The sequence below is a fragment of the Mesoplodon bidens genome, assembly GCF_964165515.1.
Source record: "Mesoplodon bidens genome assembly, chromosome: 2".
In the NCBI taxonomy this organism is placed as follows: Eukaryota; Metazoa; Chordata; class Mammalia; order Artiodactyla; family Ziphiidae; genus Mesoplodon; species Mesoplodon bidens.
In genome coordinates, this window is record NC_138177.1 from 100,014,675 (window position 1) to 100,034,863 (window position 20,189).

A 20,189-nucleotide genomic window follows, 5' to 3' on the forward strand; every position below is an offset into this window, starting at 1 on the left:
GGTGTTGAAACTGTGTGATGGCCATGTTGGGGCTGTAGCCAAGTTTTTTCATCCTCAGCCCTGCTGTTCTTTTCAGTAACTGTGCATCCTCTTCCTCGTGGTGTTCTCTTGGCTGAACTTTAGCTGAGCTTATGGAAGGCAGAACACGTAGGTAAGTTCCTGCTAGTCATCAGAGAGCTCTGTACCAGAGTGGGGATGAGAACAAGGGTACTGGGCTTTTGTAATCCATACAACCACCCCCTCGAAATGATGTTATTTCATTTTTGGATGACTTAGCATATATTGCATAGTCACTGCCTGCAGGACAACATCCCATGGGAATGTAGCCTTCAATGTGACGTTTTGTCAGTTTTGTTCTCTATGGTATCCTCAATGCCTAGAACAACGCCTGTGTTATAGTAGGTGATTGGACAACAAACGCCTACCATATGGTAGGTACTTGATAACTGTGGTTGAAAAATTGAATATGCTGAGGATTACAGGGCACATGAGGTTTAGGAAGTAGATCTTACAAATGCCCTCGGATCATTGGTGATAAATGCTACTTTCAACTGCTAAAACAGGTGGTGGGGTACAGTTAACATGGAAATGGAAGGGTGAAAATGAGCAGAACTGTGTTACAATTTTTCTCGTTTGATTCCCACAACATCCTTCACAATCGTTGTTTTAAAGATGAGACAAATGAGTTTTAAAGAGGCCTAACTGACTTGTTGAGCGTGGCAAAATAACCTCTGAGAGACTGCACTGGTTTTCTCCCTGCATCCTATCCCCACCTTAGCCTATATCAGAGACTTCTCCTCCTAGAAATACAGAGTTAATAGCTTAACACAAAAGCAGGGATTGCCTGATAGGTTGTTGACTTACAATTTTGAGCTTTTTATTCCAAGTCTTAATACTTAACATTGCTGCTGTCACCTTTCTTAAATGTCAGCTTCTGTTATTTACCTTCATCACTCTCACCTTGCTCATACTGACTCCTTTGTACTACATGGATTTGCTGTCAGGCACCACCTTGTGCTGGTCACCAGGCTTTTCTTACACTAGTCATTGACATCTTGTCAGCAGTGTCGCTGCATTTGCCCCTGGGCCTGTGAATATGGCAATTGTTACCTTCTTGACTGACACTTTCGAAAATTTGTCAACATGTTATTTATTATTTGGGAGGGATCCTTGGCTAACAGAAGCCATTTCTTAAAGTACTGTATTATCCTTTTAACCGACCCTTATGGTTGTATGAAGTAGAGGTTCTGTGTGATAGTCTACATGCTGTTTTCTTTTCTAAAACTTAATTAATTTTAAAATTAATTAATTTTATTGAGGTACAGTTGATTTACAATGTTGTATTAGTTTCTGGCATACAGCAAAGTGATTCATTTATACAAATATATATATATTCTTTATTTTTATTCTTTTCCATGATAATTTTTTACAAGATATTGAATATAGGTCCCTGTGGTATACAGTAGGGTTTTGTTGTTCATCAATTTTATATATAGTGATTTGTATCTACTAATCCCAACTCCTAATTTATCCTTGTCCCCCCTTCCCCTTTGGAAACCATAAGTTTGTTTTCTATATCTGTGAGTCTGTTTCTGTTTTGTAAATAAGTTCATTTGTATTATTTTTTAGATTCCACATATAAGTGATAGCATATGATATTTGTCTTTCTCTGTCTGACTCCACTCAGTATGACAATTTCTAGGTCCCTCCATGTTGCTACAAATGGCATTATTTCATTCTTTTTCATGGCTGAGTAATATTCCATTGTATATATACTACATCTTCCTTATCCATTCATCTGTGGATGGACATTTAGGTTGCTTCCATGTCTTGGCTATTGTAAATAGTGCTTCTATGAACATTAGGGTGCATGTATTTTTCACATTAGAGTTTTCTCTGGATATATGCCCAGGAGTGGAATTGCTGGATCATATGATAATTATATTATTCATTTTTTAAGGAACCTCCGTATGGGTTTCCACAGTGGCTGCCCCAATTTAGATTCCCACCAAGAGTGTAGGAGGGTTCCTTTTTCTCCGTACCCTCTCCAGCATTTTTTTTTTTGTAGACTTTTTAATGGCCATTCTGACCAATGCGAGATGATACCTCCTTATAGTTTTGATTTTCATTTCTCTAATAATTAACGTTGAGAAATTACCTATTGGCCCTCTGGATGTCTTTTTTGGAGAAATGTCTGTTTAGGTCCTCTGCCCATTTTTTGATTGGGTTGTTTATTTTTTTGTTGTTATTGAGCTGTATAAGCTCTTTGTATATTTTGGGAATTAATCCCTTGACAGTCTCATCATTTGCAAATATTTTTTTGCATTCCATAGGTTGTCTTTTTGTTTTATGGTTTCCCTTGCTGTGCAAAAGCTTATAAGTTTGATTAGGTCCCACTTGTTTATTTTTGCTTTTATTTCTATTGCCTCGGGAGACTGACACATTCTGTTTTCTTAATGGATGACATTATACTTAGTAGAAGGTAGAAACCAATGTTATTGCTGTAGCTAAATTGATAAATTGGGCCATTCATTTCAACGTCATGAAAAGGGTATACCAAAACTCTGTTGATACACACATGATCCTTTGCTCACCTCCTTCTGGTATCTGCTCAGGTGTTACTTTATTAAAGAAGCCTCTGTGGGTACCAAATGGAAAACTTCCCTGACCCCATCCATACTATTTCCTAACCCACATATTCTGCATTCTGTTTCTGAGGAAAAACCACTTTAAGACACAATACTTTGGGTCCCTGGACTTAATACCAACATGTGTGTGTAGAGGGGGAGTGGTTCTGTACACCACCAAGCAATGCTCAGCACACCAGTTGGGTATCCTACAATTTAACTCAATTCTGACACTGTGTACCTGGGGATAAGTGTCATATCCCACAGGGAAGAGGTCAATCCCACAAGACTGACACCTTCCTCCCTTCTACCACTTCAGATACCAGTCACCAAGCCCAGGTTATCACATGTGTTTCTGACTAATAGGCTATAGATTGGAGGTTCCAGCGACCCCCCTCTATCTTAGGATGCCAATCACAAGAGCATGTTGTTATCTGTACTTCTGACAGGCTATAAATCAGATGTTCCCATGATCCCCTCCTTGGGTTCAATTAATTTCCTAGAGTGGCTCATAGAACTCAGAAAAACATTTTACTTACTAGATCACAGGTTTATAATAAAAGGATATAACTCAGGAATAGCCAGATGGAAGAATTATTATATAGGGCAAGATATGGAAAAAGGGCATGGAGTTTCCATGCCTTCACCAGGCACACCACTCTCACCCAAATCTGATGTTCCTACCTTGGAAGCTCTCCACATCCTGTTCTTTTGGATTTTTATAGAGTCTTTATTACCTAGGTATGATTGATTAAATCATTGGCCATTGGCGATTGATTGAACCTCCAGCCCCTCTCCCCTCCACTGAGGTCAGGGAGACAGGTGGGTGGGACTGAAAGTTCCAACTTACCACAAAGTTGATTCTCCTGGCAACCAGCCCCCATCCTTTGGTTCTTTCCAAAAGTCACCTCATTGACATAGCAAAAGAGACTTCGATTGTTTTCATCATTGAGGAAAGTCCAAGAGTTTTAGGAGCAATGTGCCAGAAACAGAACAAAGACCAAATATATATCTTTCATTATGAATCACACTATCTCACACACACACACACACACACACACACACACAGATACACTAATCTATGTTTGTGTTTGTCTCCCACCCCCTAGCCCCCATCACTCTGTATAAGATCCATGAAACTAGAAAGTGTAATTTGTTTACTGCTGTGTCCCTAGATCTGGTCACAATGTCTACCATATAGTAAGCACTTCGTAAATATTGTTGAAAAATTGAATATGCCTAGGAAACATTTTAGGTCATGGGACACATGAGATTTAGGAAGCACGTTTTACAAGTTCACTTGACTCATTGGTGATTCTACATTGAGTTGCTCTATTATTCAGCTCAGGCCACCATAACAATATACCATGAAGTGGGTAGCTTAAACACCAGAAGTTAATTTTCTCACATTTCTGGAGGCTATAAGTCTGAGACCAGGGTGCCAGCATGATCGGGTTCTGGTGAGGGTTCTCCTGGCTTGTAGATGGCCACCTTCTTGCTGTGTACTCACATGGTGGAGAGTGAGCTAGAAAGAGAGAGAGAGAGAGAGAGAGAGAGAGAGAGGAGCGCAAGTGAGCTGTGAGCTAGCTCTCCGGTGTCAGTGTCTCTTCCTATAAGGGCACTAATTCCATCGTGAGGGCCTCACCTCCATGACCTCACGTCCTCATCTTAACCTAAATAACCCTCAAAAGCCCAGTCTCTAAATGCCATCACCTTGGGGGTTAGGGCTTCAATATATGAATTTGGGGAGAACACAGTTCAGTCCATAGCAGTTGCTAAAAGTGCTGGTACTTGGAAATGGGAGTAAAGTTTTACATGGAAACTGAAGAATTAAAGAAAAAAAAAAAAACATGCCAGGTAGAGAGAAGAGTACATGCAGACCCCCAGGGAAAGATAGAGTTTGGTGGAAGTCACATGTGACTGATATGTATACTTATATAGAGAGTGGAATAAGGTAAGTTTGGATAGGGACAGAGGACCAAATCATGAAGGATCTTGTAGACTATAATAAAGAGTTTGAATATTAACAAAATGCAATGAGAAGCCAATGAAAATTTTTAAACAATCAAATTTATGTATTTAAAAGGCTATTCTGGTGCAAAGTAAAGAGTGGATTTCAGTAGGAGGCAAGGAAAATGGGGAAACTGGGGAAACCAGTAAGAAATAGTCCCAGTAAGAGATAATGGTGGCAGTGAAAATGGATGGACGTGCTTGGATTCATATATTTTGGAGACACTGTCATTAGATTTGTTGGTGGAAGAGAAATGGGGAATGAGAGAGAACAATATCAAGAACGATTCACAGATTTTTGGCTTAAGCTGGATAAATGGCAGTGTCATAATAAAGTAAATGGGAAAAACTAAGGGAGGAATAGTTTTTTTTTTTTTATTGAAGAACAGAGGAATGTTTGCATGATACTACTTTAAGTTGCTTAACAGCTGGTAGTTAGGGGTGGAGGTAGGGTTTAGACGGAGAAAAAGATCACATTGATTTGAGTTAATATCATTTAATTTTGTAGCCTTATTTTGTGTTCAGGTTACAAATATCTTATTAAAAGCAATAAGTGAATAAAATGGGATCATTATTTTTTAGAAACTTTTTTATAGACTCATATCTTTCCAAAATTTTCATTATAAACAATAATTTCTCCAAATGGAGAAATGAAATCTGATTTTATGTTATAATTATAATCACTGTACCTAGGCCTTTCCATCATGGAAACAGCTAATCCAAATTAATTTCTGCCTTGTAAGTTTTTTCCCTCAGATATTTCTTCAAAGGGCAAAGTAACTGAGCTGGAGTTAATTAATGCATTAATCCAACCTATGAATTAATCTAGCTGTAAGTAGCTGCACAGTGTTATTTATTCTTTGCCTTAAAATAATCTCAGAATGGATGCTTCTAGAGCAGCTGTACCCCAAGATAGGGACCATTATAGTTATATCACAATGAAATATAAATAAAATGAGTAAGTGAAAGCTGTTTGAGAATTTTAAATTGGAAGCAAGCAACATAGTGATAGTTATTTTCTCTTCTTCAATCAAACATAACACTACCAATAGTCTTGCTTTTAACAGTGTTTTCTTTAAAAAAAATCATTCTACTAAAGCAAATTAAGGAAAAGGTGAAATTGGGATACATAATTATGATGTGATTTGCTTTTCCCTCAACAGAATAACAATTATATATGCAAATTTCTCTGTCTGTGATTCCATGACCCAGCCAGGTATAATAGAAGAATACCAGTGATAAAGAGTAATAATAAAATAATAGGTCATTGTAGTGTAGCATTGTACTTGTTTTTATTTCTGTTCTCAAATGAAAGCCATTATGATTGATTATCTCATTAATAGCTGACTGGTGTATCTTTTTCTTTCTTTCTTTTTTTTTTTAATTTGGACCTTAGGTATAAGAGTCTGTTCACCAGTGTTTGTTTGGTTTTTTAAAATTAATTAATTAATTAATTAATTTTATTTTTGGCTGCATTGGGTCTTCATTGTTGTGCACAGGCTTTCTCTAGTTGCCGTGAGCGGGGGCTACTCATTGTGGTGGTGCGTGGGCTTCCCATTGCGGTGGCTTCTCTTGTTGTGGAGCACGGGCTCCAGGCACATGGGCTCCAGGCACATGGGCTTCAGTAGTCGTGGCATGTGGGCTCAGTAGTTGTGACTTGCGAGCTCTAGAGCGCAGGTTCAGTAGTTGTAGTAAGCACGGGCTTAGTTGCTCTGCGGCATGTGGGATCTTCCCGGAACAGGGCTCAAACCCATCTCCCCTGCGTTGGCAAGCAGATTCTTAACCACTGCACCACCAGGGAAGCCCTGTTTTTCATTTTTGATAATAGGTTTTTCAGTGCATGTGTACATGTGTTTTGTGTATGTGTGTGTGTGTGTTTAATCAAACCATCATGAATAATTTTTAAGTCAGTTTCCTATTTTGAGGGCATTAATACTTTAGAAAAACAATGTTTATGTAAATAGGGCAACTTGATATAATGTAGTAAGGGAAAGCTCTGAATTCAGATCTTGCTCTACCATGTATTAGCTGCTTATCTTTGGACAAGTAATTTACTTTCTTTGAACCTCACTTTTCTCATCTTCAATAGGAGAATGATGCCTAACATGAAGAGTTGTGATCAAAAAGAGAGAATAAGTACAAAACACTTATCACTGGGCCCAGCATAAGTATTATTTGCAAATAGACAAGTATCTTGTTCATTTTGAGAATAAAGTAAGTGACCTATTTTTACAGTGGGCCTTAACATTTGGAAAATGTATTGATGGTTGTCAGAACTAATGCCTTTTAAGCAGATAAGCACTTTTTAGAGTATGTGCCCAGCTTATCTGAAAAATGTAGACATTTAAGATGATGGTGGCTAAACATGAATGTCTCACTTGAGAATAAGAATTAGGAGAAGCGTTAATATGGCTAAAGAAATAATTTTCAAGCTTGGATGCACAGTGCAATCTCCTGGAGAAATTTTTTTAAATTACACTGCTTGAGTCCTACTCAGAGCAATTCTGATGTAATTAGCATGGCCTCTCTCTTGCCAAGACATCAGAATTTTAAAAAACTCTCCAAATGTTTTAGAAAGTAGAGTTAAAAATGTCTGGGCTAGACCTATAAAATATCAACCATTCTGGATAATGAAGCAGAGGAAGTCAATTTGCAGAGACAGAATAAACCTAGATGCACACAGAAGAGAGAGCAAGAGACAGATCCTATGGCTTTCCTTGAGGATTCCCAGCCCTTCCTGGATGCCTTGCTGTTTTCCTACTGTTACATGAGATACTTCTATACCCTCATAATAACCTTCTGAACCTAGTTTCTGTTACTTGGAACCAAAGGAGTCCATTTGAATCTGGAAGTTAAAAGTCATGGAGGACCGAAAAATGTGTTATTTTAAGCTGGATCCTGGCAAAATTGTGAGGTGAATTTTTACGTCACTTTGTGTGACTGAATTATAGAATACCTGTATTTACATAGGAACTTGATTGCCTAGAGCAGTTATTTACCATTCCTACTAGATGGCTCTTTTGAGAGCCTTTGCTAAATTCAGTAGTCTTCAAGAGGTAAGAGTTGAATGTTACTCTACATTAAAATAATAGAATTTTGGACTTTTAAAATATCTGGGATACAGTTAATGATTATTTCATCTAAACTGATTATCATCTTATGGGAACTGATGTAAAAAAGAGGCTAAGTACCCATAGACAGTAGTCTGATGCATTCAACAAATATTTTAAGCGTCTTTCTGCTAAGTCTTATGCTTGGTGCTGAAAGTAAATTAGATGGGAGACACATACATGTAAGCAACCAAGTACAGAGTATGATAAGGGAACAAGTGAGCTTGTGGAATGCTGGGGAAGTTTCCTGGTGGAGATGACAGCAAGACTGACTCTTGCAGGATTAGTTGGAATTTTCAGAGCAGAAAAGCCAGGCATGAAGTAACATTTTAGGAAAAATAAAAAGTCATAATGCATAGATGCATTAATGACATTGTTTTGTTTGAGAAATTATAAGTGGTTTAATAAACTGAAGCATAAGATGTTGTGAGGGAATGGTAGTAGATGAGACTAGAAAGGGTGAAAGATGTGATTAGAAAGTGTAGGGAAAGGGAAGAGCCCAGATCACAACTGGGATTATATAGTGCTGAAGAGATTATGCTGTATTCTGCAGGTAGTGAAGCTCCTTGAAGGATTTTGTAGATGGAAATGAAATGAGAACATTTACGTGTAACTCATATAAATTTGGGAACTCTCATGGTCCATGCATGTCATCGAGTTTTTTTTTTAGATTGAATTGTAAGTAACTAAAATCTTTTTCAGTCTCCCCTAAAAAATTCTGAGGGGGAAAAAGCAAATTTTTACAAAAGTCATCTTTAGACATCTCTCTCATTCTCAATATCTCATGTGGCTGACAATGGCTTTTATAAAAGAAGTGTTACTTTTTATTTTTACTCTCTAAAAATCTGCTGAATATTTAGTTTTTCCTTAATCTCTATTTTTACCCTTGCCCTCCATCCTGATCTCAGTTCTTTATCACTTCAGTCTCTTTTGATTCTGTAGTTTTCTTTTGGTTTCTATTAAGTGCATTTTGAACAACCAGAGATATTGTGGTGATGTTCAGATTATAAGTTGATTCCTGAATTAGAGAGCAGCAAGAAGGGGGAATTTTTTTTAAATTCAAGTTCCTGTATTTAACCCTTTTAACTACTTTAGCAGACTCCTCAGTTTCAGAAAATAGAAGGTAAATGAGCTATCCAACAAAGGACAATGAGAATGTCAAAAAGCATTGTGTACTAAAAATAATTATAAATATATAAATAATGAGGGTTGCCTTATGGGAAAGTGATTTTATTTATCTTTGTCTCTACAAGGGGCAGATTTGCCTTTAAGAGTAAGTATTTTATATATAATATGATATAATGTAATCTAAACATATATTTTGCAAATATTTCAAATTCTAATGGAGATACTAATTTGAATAGGTTATAGTCACTGCCCTCAAGGAGCTTATGTTCTGTTTGAAGAGAAAATCAACATGTACTGCACAGTATGATGACTACTGAGGTACAGCCATATTTTAAATGATAAAATATCAAAGAAAAGAGTCAGCTACTTTAGACAACTATATGAAGTCTGTTAAGGAAATGCCCCAGGAAGCATATTCTTGCATGAATGAGTTGAGTTTGTAAGGATGATTAGGAGCTTGATGGGTGAAGAAAGTGTTAGGTTATATTTCAGACTAGCCAGAATACCTAAGATAATGCATGGAGACAAGTGGCAGTGTGATGAATGATCTGTGGTTTTAATTTTGTGTTCAGTTGGTTGGTTGGTAGTTTTATTTACATTTTTCTGTATGTAAGCTCCAGAGACCTTGTCTGTTTTGTTCATCACTAATTTTTTCACTTATTACAGGATAATCACTCTTCTATGTCAATACGTTCTTTTTTTCTGTGTCATTCCTGACACCAGTATAACATTCTTTGTACAGTAGTATCATTGGGGAGCTAGTCCTCATTAATCAACATCTAGGTTGTTTCTTACATTCATTGCTTACTAACACTATCAGATGACTGGAAAAATAATACAGTCTGAAACTGAAAATCTGAATAACATATTCTTTAGAAGGGAATGTATGATGAGGTACACTTTGAAGGAGTTGAGTTTGAATTAACGACAAAGCATCCCCATCCAAAGGTCTTGAAGTCTCTTGGAAATCTGAATTTGGAGGTTGCAATTTGGATTTGGGAGGAATTAGCCTTGTGGTGAGAGCTGAAATCTGAGATGCTTAAGTTCCCTGAGCAAGGGTGCAGAGGGGAACTTTTAAATTTCAGAAAATGAAGCATACATTAAGGCTTGAGTATAGTATGAGGTTGACCAGACTGGTTTGCTGTAGCACCACACTGTGGTAAGAAGGCACAGACAAAACAAAACAAAAAAATAGCCCTGTATGTACAGTATGAAAAAAGACTCCCTATTACAACTAAAGATTTTAGGATATGTCACATCTGCATATACATCAGTAGTAGTTTTGTCAATGAAATAAAATACACATTTTTATAAGAAGGTATACTTCTCATTTGACATTTGTCTGTATATTGATTTTTTTGTTATTTGTTTTGTTGTTTGCTTTTCGTTTTTGTTTTGAAGCTTAAGGAAAATCTTGCAGAGTTTGACCACATCATTCCCTTTCTAAATATTAAGGCAGCAACCTTCTTAAGAATTCCAAAGCAATACTTTATGTATTTAAAACTACATAAATTCAGAAATGCAAGTTAAACTACACATATATATCTACGTCCTTGGGCTATTGTCTAATGCTATATAGCTATAATTATTGACAAACTAAAATTCATCTGTGAGATTGAAGAGATTAGTTATTTCAGTACAAAGTCATGAAAAAAGGAGAAAATGTAGTGTCATTCACCTCACCTAATAATGAACATGGAACCATAAGTATTTCTGCTATCATCATCAGATCAAAGATTGCCCAAAGTTTCTAAGGTTCCTCAAACACGGAAGGTGCTTCTAAAATTTCCCTGGTGTTAACCAAATTGTGGTGTCAGGAAATTCTTCCATAGTCTAACCTTGAAATTCCTTGATTCAATTTAAATTATGATTATTCAGAGCTAAGAAAATCTCACCGAAGGTGTTTATTACCTCACCTATCCCTGTACATACTCACACAGACACAGACACACCTCAAATTAACATGACTCAGATTATCCCTCACTTCCTTATATTATACATTATAACTTTTGTCTTTGCTAATAATCCTTTTAATAGTATTGCCATCCATGTGAGAACAGAAGACATTATGCTCACAATAGGAATGCACAATATTCAGAAATGTCCCTTGAAACCCAAAATATTGTTGGCAGAAGATGCCTGCCGCAGCTGAAGGCTAGATGCCATCAGGTACCTCTTTGCAGGCACCAGAGACACATTAGTCTTTCAATTGACAAGTTTGATGCCTTTTTACATATTACGTGAACTTAACTTTGCATAATAAATGGTGGAGGTGTAGAAATAATTTTTATGCAGGTCATGGCAATCTTTATCTACATAAGACACACTCCTGTAAAATTAAAGTTCTGCTCAAACAACTTTTGAGTGATGATTCACAAGAGAAAAGAATTCTAATTTTAGAATTAACTAGACCTGTCCATTCAGTAACCACTTTGGCTGAGAAAATTCATCCTCTTTATATTTGCCAGTATTATTTGTCTTTCAGAGATAAACAGAGAGAAAGGGAGGGAGGAAGAGAAGGAGAGAGACAGAGACTTTTTTTTTTTTTAACATTTTTATTGGAGTCTAATTGCTTTACAATGGTGTGTTAGTTTCTGCTTTATAATGAAGTGAATCAGTTATACATATACATATATCCCCATATCTCTTGCCTCTTGCACCTCCCTCCCTCCCACACTCCCTATCCAACACTTCTAGCTGGTTACAGAAACCGAGCTGATCTCCCTGTGCTATGCGACTGCTTCTCACTAGCTATTTTACATTTGGTAGTGTATATATGTCCATATATGCACTACCACTCTGTCACTTTGTCCCAGCTTACCCTTCCCCCTCCCTGTGTCCTCACGTCCATCCTCTAGTAGGTCTGTGTCGTTATTCCTGTCTTGCCCCTAGGTTCTTCATGACCATTTGTTTTTAAATTCCATAGATATGTGTTAGCATATGGTATTTGTTTTTCTCTTTCTTGACTTACTTCACTCTGTATGACAGACTCTAGGTCCATCCACCTCACTATAAATAACTCAATTTCGTTTCTTTTTATGGCTGAGTAATATTCCATTGTATATACATGCCACATCTTCTTTATCCATTCATCTGTCAATGGGCACTTAGGTTGCTTCCAAGTCCTGGCCATTGTAAATAGAGCTGCAGTGAACATTATGGTACATGAATCTTTTTGAATTACGGTTTTCTCAGGGTATATGCCCAGTAGTGGGATTGCTGGGTCGTATGGTAGCTCTATTTTTAGTTTTTTAAGGAAACTCCATGCTGTTCTCCATAGTGGCTGTATCAATTTACATTCCCACCAACAGTGTATGATGGTTCCCTTTTCTCCACACCCTCTCCAGCATTTATTGTTTGTAGATTTTTTCATGATAGCCATTCTGACCGGTGTGAGATGATATCGCATTTCTCTAATGATTAATGATGTTGAGCATTCTTTCATGTGTTTATTGGCAATCTATATATCTTCTTTGGTGAAATGTCTCTTTAGGTCTTCTGCCCATTTTTGGATTGGGTTGTTTGTTTTTTTTGATATTGAGCTGCATGAGCTGCTTGTAAATTTTGGAGATTAACCTGTTGTCAGTTGCTTCAATTGCAAATATTTTCTCCCATTCTGAGGGTTGTCTTTTCATCTTGTTTATGGTTTCCTTTGCTGTGCAAAGGCTCTTAAGTTACATTAGGTCACATTTGTTTATTTTTATTTTTATTTCCATTGCTCTAGGAGGTGGGTCAAAAAGGATCTTGTTGTGATTTATGTCATAGATTGTTCTGCCTATGTTTTCCTCTAAGAGTTTGATAGTGTCTGGCCTTACATTTAGGTCTTTAATCCATTTTGAGTTTATTTTTGTATATGGTGTTAGGGAGTGTTCTAATTTCATTCTTTTTACATGTAGCTGTCCAGTTTTCCCAACACTGCTTATTGAAGAGGCTGTCTTTTCTCCATTGTATATTCTTGCCTCCTTTATCAAAGGTAAGGTGACCATATGTGTGTGGGTTTATCCCTGAGCTTTCTATCCTGTTCCATTGATCTATATTTCTGTTTTTGTGTCAGTACCATACTGTCTTGATTACTGTAGCTTTGTAGTATAGTCTGAAGTCAGGTAGCCTGATTCCTCCAGCTCCATTTTTCTTTCTGAGATTGCTTTTTCTATTCAGGGTCTTTTATGTTTCCATACAAATTGTGAAATTTTTTCTTCTAGAACCGTGAAAAATGCCAGTGGTAGTTTGATAGGGATTGCATTGAATCTGTAGATTGCTTTGGGTAGTAGAGTCATTTTCACAATGTTGATTCTTCCAATCCAAGAACATGGTATATCTCTCCATCTATGTGTATCATCTTTAATTTCTTTCATCAGTGTCTTATAATTTTCTGCATATGGGTCTTTTGTCTCCTTACGTAGGTTTATTCCTAGGTATTTTATTCTTTTTGCTGCAATGGTAAATGGTAGTGTTTCCTTGATTTCTCTTTCAGATTTTTCATCATTAGCGTATAGGAATGCAAGAGATTTCTGTGCATTAAGTTTGTATCCTGCTACTTTACAAAATTCACTGATTACCTCTAGTAGTTTTCTGCTAGCGTCTTTAGGATTCTCTATGTATAGTATCATGTCATCTCCAAACAGTGACAGCTTTATTTTCTTTTCCGATTTGGATTCCTTTTATTTCTTTTTCCTCTCTGCTTGCTGTGGCTAAAACTTCCAAAACTGTGTTGAATAATAGTGGTGAGAGTGGGCAACCTTGTCTTCTTCCTGAACTTAGGGAAATAATTTCAGTTTTTCACCTTTGAAGACGATGTTGGCTGTGGGTTTGTCATATACGGTTTTTATTATGTTGAGGTATGTTCCCTCTATGCCTACTTTCTGGTGGGTTTTTGTTGTTGAATTTTGTTATTGAATAGGTGTTGAATTTTGTTGAAAGCTTTCTCTGCATCTATTGAGATGATCATATAGTTTTTCTCCTTCAATTTGTTATTATGATTTGCGTATACTGAAGAATCCTTGCATTTCTGGGATGAACCCCACTTGATCATGGTGCATGGTCCTTTTAATGTGCTGTTGGATTCTGTTTGCTAGTATTTTGTTGAGGGTTTTTGCATCTAAGTTCATCCGTGATATTGGTCTGTAGTTTTGTTGTTTTGTGACATCTTTGTCTGTTTTTGGTATCAGGGTGATGGTTGCCTCGTAGAATGAGTTTGGGAGTGTTCCTCCCTCTGCTATATTTTGGGAGAGTTTGAGAAGGATAGGTGTTAGCTCTTCTCTAAATGTTTTATAGAATTCGCCTGTGAAGCCATCTGGTCCTGGGCTTTTGTTTGTTGGAAGATTTTTAATCACAGTTTCAATTTCAGTGCTTGTGATTAATCTGTTTATATTTTCTATTTCTTCCTGGTTCAGTCTCGGAAGGTTGTGCTTTTCTAAGAATTTGGCCATTTCTTCCAGGTTGTCCATTTTATTGGCATATAGTTGCTTGTAGTAATCTCTCATGATCCTTTGTATTTCTGCAGTGTCATTTGTTACTTCTCCTTTTTCATTTCTAATTCTGTTGATTTGAGTCTTCTTTGTTTTTTTCTTGATGAGTCTGGCTAATGGTTCATCAGTTTTGTTTATCTTCTCAAAAAAACCAGTTTTTAGTTTTATTGATCTTTGCTATAATTTCCTTCATTTCTTTTTCATTTATTTCTGATCTGATCTTGATGACTTCTTTCCTTCTGCTAACTTTGGGGGTTTTTTGTTCTTCTTTCTCTAATTGCTTCAGGTGTAAGGTTAGGTTGTTTATTTGAGGTGTTTCTTGTTTCTTAAGGTAGGATTGTCTTGCTGTAAACTTCCCTCTTAGAACTGCTTTTGCTGCATCCCATAGGTTTTGAGTCATCCTGTTTTCATTGTAATTTGTTTCGAGGTATTTTTTGATTTCCTCTTTGATTTCTTCAGTGACTTCTTGGTTATTAAGTAGTGTATTGTTTAGCCTCCATGTGTTTGTATTTTCTCCAGATTTTTTCCTTTAATTGATATCTAGTCTTATAGTGTTGTGGTCAGAAAAGATACTTGATACGATTTCAATTTTCTTAAATTTAACAAGGCTTGTTTTGTGACCCAAGATATGATCTATCCTGGAGAATGTTCCACGAGCACCTGAGAAGAAAGTGTATTCTGTTGTTTTTGGATGGAATGTCCTATAAATATCAATTAAGTCCATCTTGTTTAATGTAGCATTTAGAGCTTGTGTTTCCTTACTTATTTTCATTTTGGATGATCTGTCCATTGGTGAAAGTGGGGTGTTAAAGTCCTCTACTATGATTGTGTTACTTTCGATTACCCCTTTCATGGCTGTTAGTATTTGCCTTATGTATTGAGGTGCTCCTATGTTGGGTGCATAAATATTTACAATAGTTATATCTTCTTCTTGGATTGATGCCTGTATCATTATGTAGTATCCTTCTTTGTCTCTTGTAATAGTCTTTGTTTTATAGTCTATTTTGCCTGACATAAGAATTGCTACTCCAGCTTTGTTTAGATTTCCATTTGCATGGAATATCTTTTTCCATCCCCTCACTTTCAGTCTGTATGTGTCCCTAGGTCTGAAATTGGTCTCTTGTAGACAGCATATATACAGCTCTGGTTTTTGTATATCTTCAGCCAGTCTATGTCTTTTGGTTGGAGCATTTAATATATTTAAATTTAAAGTAATTATCGATATGTATGTTCCTGTTACCATTTTCTTCTTGTTTTGGGTTTGTTATTGTAGGTCTTTTCCTTCTCTTGTGTTTCCTGCCTGGAGAAGTTCCTTTAGCATTTGATGTAAAGCTGGCTTGGTTGTGCTGAATTATCTTAGCTTTTGGTTGTCTGTAAAATTTTTAATTTCTCCGTCAAATCTGAATGAGATCCTTGTTTGATAGCGTAATCTTGGTTGTAGGTTTTTCCCTTTCATCACTTTAAATACATCCTGCCACTCCCTTCTGGCTTGCACAGTTTCTGCTGAAAGATCAGCTGTTAACCTTATGGGGATTCCCTTGTATGTTATTTGTTGTTTTTCCCTTGCTGCTTTTAATATTTTTTCTTTGTATTCAGTTTTTGATAGTTTGATTAATATGTGTCTTGGTGTGTTTCTCCTTGGATTTATCTTGTATGGGACTCTCTGTCCTTCCTGGACTTGATTAAGTATTTCCTTTCCCATATTAGGGAAGTTTTCAACTATAAGCTCTTCAAATATTTTCTCAGTCCCTTTCTTATTCTCTTCTTCTTCTGGGACCCCTATAATTCGAATGTTGGTGCATTTAATATTGTCCCAGAGTTCTCTGATACCGTCCTCAATTCTTTTCATTTTTTTTTTCTTTATTCTGCTCTGCAGTAGTTATTTCCACTATTTTATCTTCTAGGTCACTTATCCATTCTTCTTCCTCAGTTATTCTGCTATTGATCTCTTCTTGAGAATTTTTAATTTCATTTATTGTGTTGCTCATGATTTATTTCATTTATTGTGTTGCTCTTTAGGTCTTCTAGGTCCTTGTTATCATTTCTTGTATTTTCTCCATTCTATTGCTAAGATTTTGGATCATCTTTCCTATCATTATTCTGAATTCTTTTTCAGGTACACTTCCTATTTCCTCTTCATTTGTTAGGTCTGGTGGGTTTTTACCTTGCTCCTTCATCTGCTGTGTGTTTCTTTGTCTTCTCATTTTGCTTAACTTACTGTGTTTGAGTTCTCCTTCTTGCAGGCTGCAGGTTCATAGTTCCTATTGTTTTTGGTGTCTGCCCCCAGTGGCTAAGGTTGGTTCAGTAGGTTGTGTAGGCTTCCTGGTGGAGGGGACCAATGCCTGTGTCCTGGTCGATGAAGCTGGATCTTGTCTTGTGGGCAGGTCCACGTCTGGTGGTTTGTTTTGGTGTATCTGTGACTTTATTATGATTTTAGGCAGCCTCTCTGCTAATGGGTGGGGTTATGTTCCTGTCTTGCTGGTTGTTTGGCATAGGGTGTCCAGCACTGTAGCTTGCTGGTCGTTGAGTGGAACTGTGTCTTGGCGTTGAGATGGAGATCTCTGGGAGATTTTCGCCATTTGATATAACATGGAGCTGGGAGGTCTCTGGTGGACTAATGTCCTGAACTTGGCTCTCCCACCTCAGAGGCACAGCCCTGATGCCTGGCTTGATCACCAAGAGCCTGTCATCCACGCAGCTCAGAATAAAAGGGAGAAAGAAGGAGATTTTTTTTTAAGTTATTATAATAAACAATAAAAAATAATTTTAAAAAATTATTTTAATGTAATTTTAAAAAGAAAGAACAACCAAACCAAAAAACAAATTCACCAGTGATAACAAGTGCTGAAAACTATTCCAAAAAAACAAACAAACAAAAAAACGGACAGAACCCTAGGACAAATGTTAAAAGCAAAGCTATACAGACAAAATCACACACAGAAATATACGCATAGACCCTCACAGAAAGAGAAATAGGGAAAAAAAAAAATATATATATATATATATCGTTGCTCCCAAAGTCCACCTCCTCAATTTGGGATGATTCATTGTCTATTCAGGTATTCCAGAGATGCAGGGTACATCAAGTTGATTGTGGAGATTTAATCCGCTGCTCCTGAGGCTGCTGGGAGAGATTTCCCTTTCTCTTCTTTGTTCACACAGCTCCCGGGGTTCAGCTTTGGATTCGGCTCCCCCTCTGCTTGTAGGTCACCTGAGGGTATCTGTTCTTTGCTCAGACAGGATGGGGTTAAAGGAGCAGCTGCTTCGGGTGCTCTGGCTCACTCAGGCCAGGGGGAGGGAGGGGTGTGGATGTGGGGTGAGCCTGCAGCGGCAGAGGCCTGCCTAATGTTACACTAGTCTGAGGCACTCCATGTGTTTTCTCGGGGAAGTTGTCCCTGGATCACGGGACCCTGGCAGTGCCGAGGTGCACAGGCTCCCGGGAGGGAGGTGTGGATAGTGACCTGTGCTCGCACACAGGCTTCTTGGTGGCGGCAGCAGCGGCCTTAGCGTCTCATGCCCGTCTCTGGGGTCCGCGCTGTTAGCCGCCACTCGCGCCCATCTCTGGGGCTCCTTTAAGCAGCGCTCTTAATCCCCTCTCCTCGCACTAGGAAACAAAGAGGCAAGAAAAAGTCTCTTGCCTCTTCGGCAGGTCCAGACTTTTTCCCGGACTCCCTCCCGGCTAGCTGTGGCGCATTAGCCCCTTCAGGCTGTGTTCACGCCGCCAGCCCCAGTCCTCTCCCTGCGCTCCGACTGAAGCCCAAGCCTCAGCTCCCAGCCCCGCCCGCCCTGGCCGGTGAGCAGACAAGCCTCTCGGGCTGGTGAGTGCTGGTCAGCACCGATCCTCTGTGCGGGAATCTCTCCGCTTTGCCCTCCGCACCCCTGTTCCTGCGCTCTCCTCCGTGGCTCCGAGGCTCCCCTGCTCTGCCACCCGCAGTCTCCCCCTCGAAGGGGCTCCTAGTGTGTGGAAACCTTTCCTCCTTCACGGCTCCCTCCCACTGTTGCAGGTCCCATTCTTATTCTTTTGTCTCTGTTTATTCTTTTTCTTTTGCCCTACCCAGGTATGTGGGGAGTTTCTTGCCTTTTGGGAGGTCTGAGGTCTTTTACCAGCGTTCAGTAGGTGTTCTGTAGGAGTTGTTCCACATGTAGATGTATTTCTGATGTATTTGTGAGGAGGAAGGTGATCTCCAGTCTTACTCTTCCACCATCTTGAAGCTCCTCCGAGACAGAGACATTTTACAAACAAAAGACCTGATGAAATGTTCAATAACCTCTGCAATCAGAGAGACAACATTTAGCAAGCACCTACTATGTTTCTGTGGGCCATGCACTTTGTAAAGGGTTTTTTGATTGAATCTTTCCAGTAATGCAAAGTTGCTTTTTACTATGTTCATTTAACAAAGGTAGTTTTACAGTTTTGAGAGATTACAGTTGAAATTTCTATACTGTTTGGAACCTGTTTGTTTTCTGAAGAAAGTCCCCTCATGCACATGAATACATTACCCACTTTCCAAACTAGATGTCTCCCTGTGGCTCTTGATCTCCTGAATTTTCCAGTATCCCTAGGAGGTAGGAAATTAGGCAACCAGCATTCATGCTGCTGTACTGAAAACGGTAAAGGAGAAAAGGAAAGGATGTGTTAGGTGCCTTTCCTAAAATCTCATAAATAGAGTGAGGTTACTGGAAATTGAATTTAGGACTCCTGACTTGCTGTTGCCTGTACCTCTGAGCACTAAAGACATTTCCGCAAATTAAGTACAAAAAGGTTGGGCTAATGGGACCAAGGAGATAAATTCTGAAATTATTCCCTTTTGTGTTTGAATCTCAGAATGTTTAGTGTAGTTTTATTGTTTATTTAATTGATATTATTTCCATTAGTACTCTCTAAACTACCTTTTAAATTAGAAAAAGATGATATTATATGAATTTGGTTCTCTGCTAACTGACTTTTTTGCTAATTTTCATCATTCCAAACAGACCGAAGTAATCTATATTAATTTAAATGCTGTGTTGAAGTGATTTTTGTAAAAGATTATATGGAAAAATCAGATGTGATACAAGAATAATTATTGGCTATTTGTTTTTTTGTAGTCACAATATGGAGCTTCAGTTTCTGCCACGCCTGAACTACCCCTCTTTTATACTCCTATTGATCTGGTGGATATTAGTGTGGAAATGGCTGGAATGAAGTTTACAAATCCTTTTGGTCTTGCCAGTGCAACTCCAGCTACCAGTTCATCAATGATTCGTAGAGCTTTTGAAGCTGGATGGGGCTTTGCTGTGACCAAAACTTTCTCTCTTGATAAGGTAAGAAATTATTTTTGAAGTCATGTTTAAATATCTATCATGTATTTTAATTAGGGCATAAATATTATAATGGGAAGATTTTTCTGACCTATAAATAACTGCTATTAAACTACTGGATAAAACCTATTATTACAAATGAGTCTTTAATTTCCTTCTATTCCTTCTGTCCCATAGAGGTGGAATGGCATAGAGTTTTCATTGTGTTTTGTCTAAGAAGCGTCAAAAATATAAATACTACAGAGTGTCTATTTCATTTAATAATCACAAACTCACTTATTCTTATGTTGGCATTATTAATTGTTTTGTGATTTCTGGATGTATGTGAATGAGGACATATGCCTCAACTGAAAGTTAGTGAGACAATGAGTTTTATTTGCACATAATCCTGGAATCAAAGTCGTGTCAAAAAAAATCACTTATTGTAACTACTGGTGCTGGGAATAAGATTCTTCTTGAATTTTTAAATACAGAAACCTTTCCCCAAATACAATACCTGAGTTTAATTTGATATTATGACTTTGTACTGACAATGCAAGTGGACA

At 37.7% G+C, this 20,189-nt stretch overlaps 1 protein-coding gene across 3 annotated transcripts in view; it reads left to right on the plus strand.

Annotated features, from left to right (window-relative positions):
- DPYD (dihydropyrimidine dehydrogenase) overlaps positions 1-20,189 on the plus strand; it is an 811,527-nt gene that overhangs the window by 400,837 nt on the left and 390,501 nt on the right. For all 3 annotated transcript variants that reach the window (XM_081225179.1, XM_081225181.1, XM_081225180.1), the window contains one exon: positions 19,432-19,647. In XM_081225179.1, the coding sequence (XP_081081305.1) occupies positions 19,432-19,647 (216 nt within the window). The remainder of the gene's footprint in view (positions 1-19,431; positions 19,648-20,189) is intronic.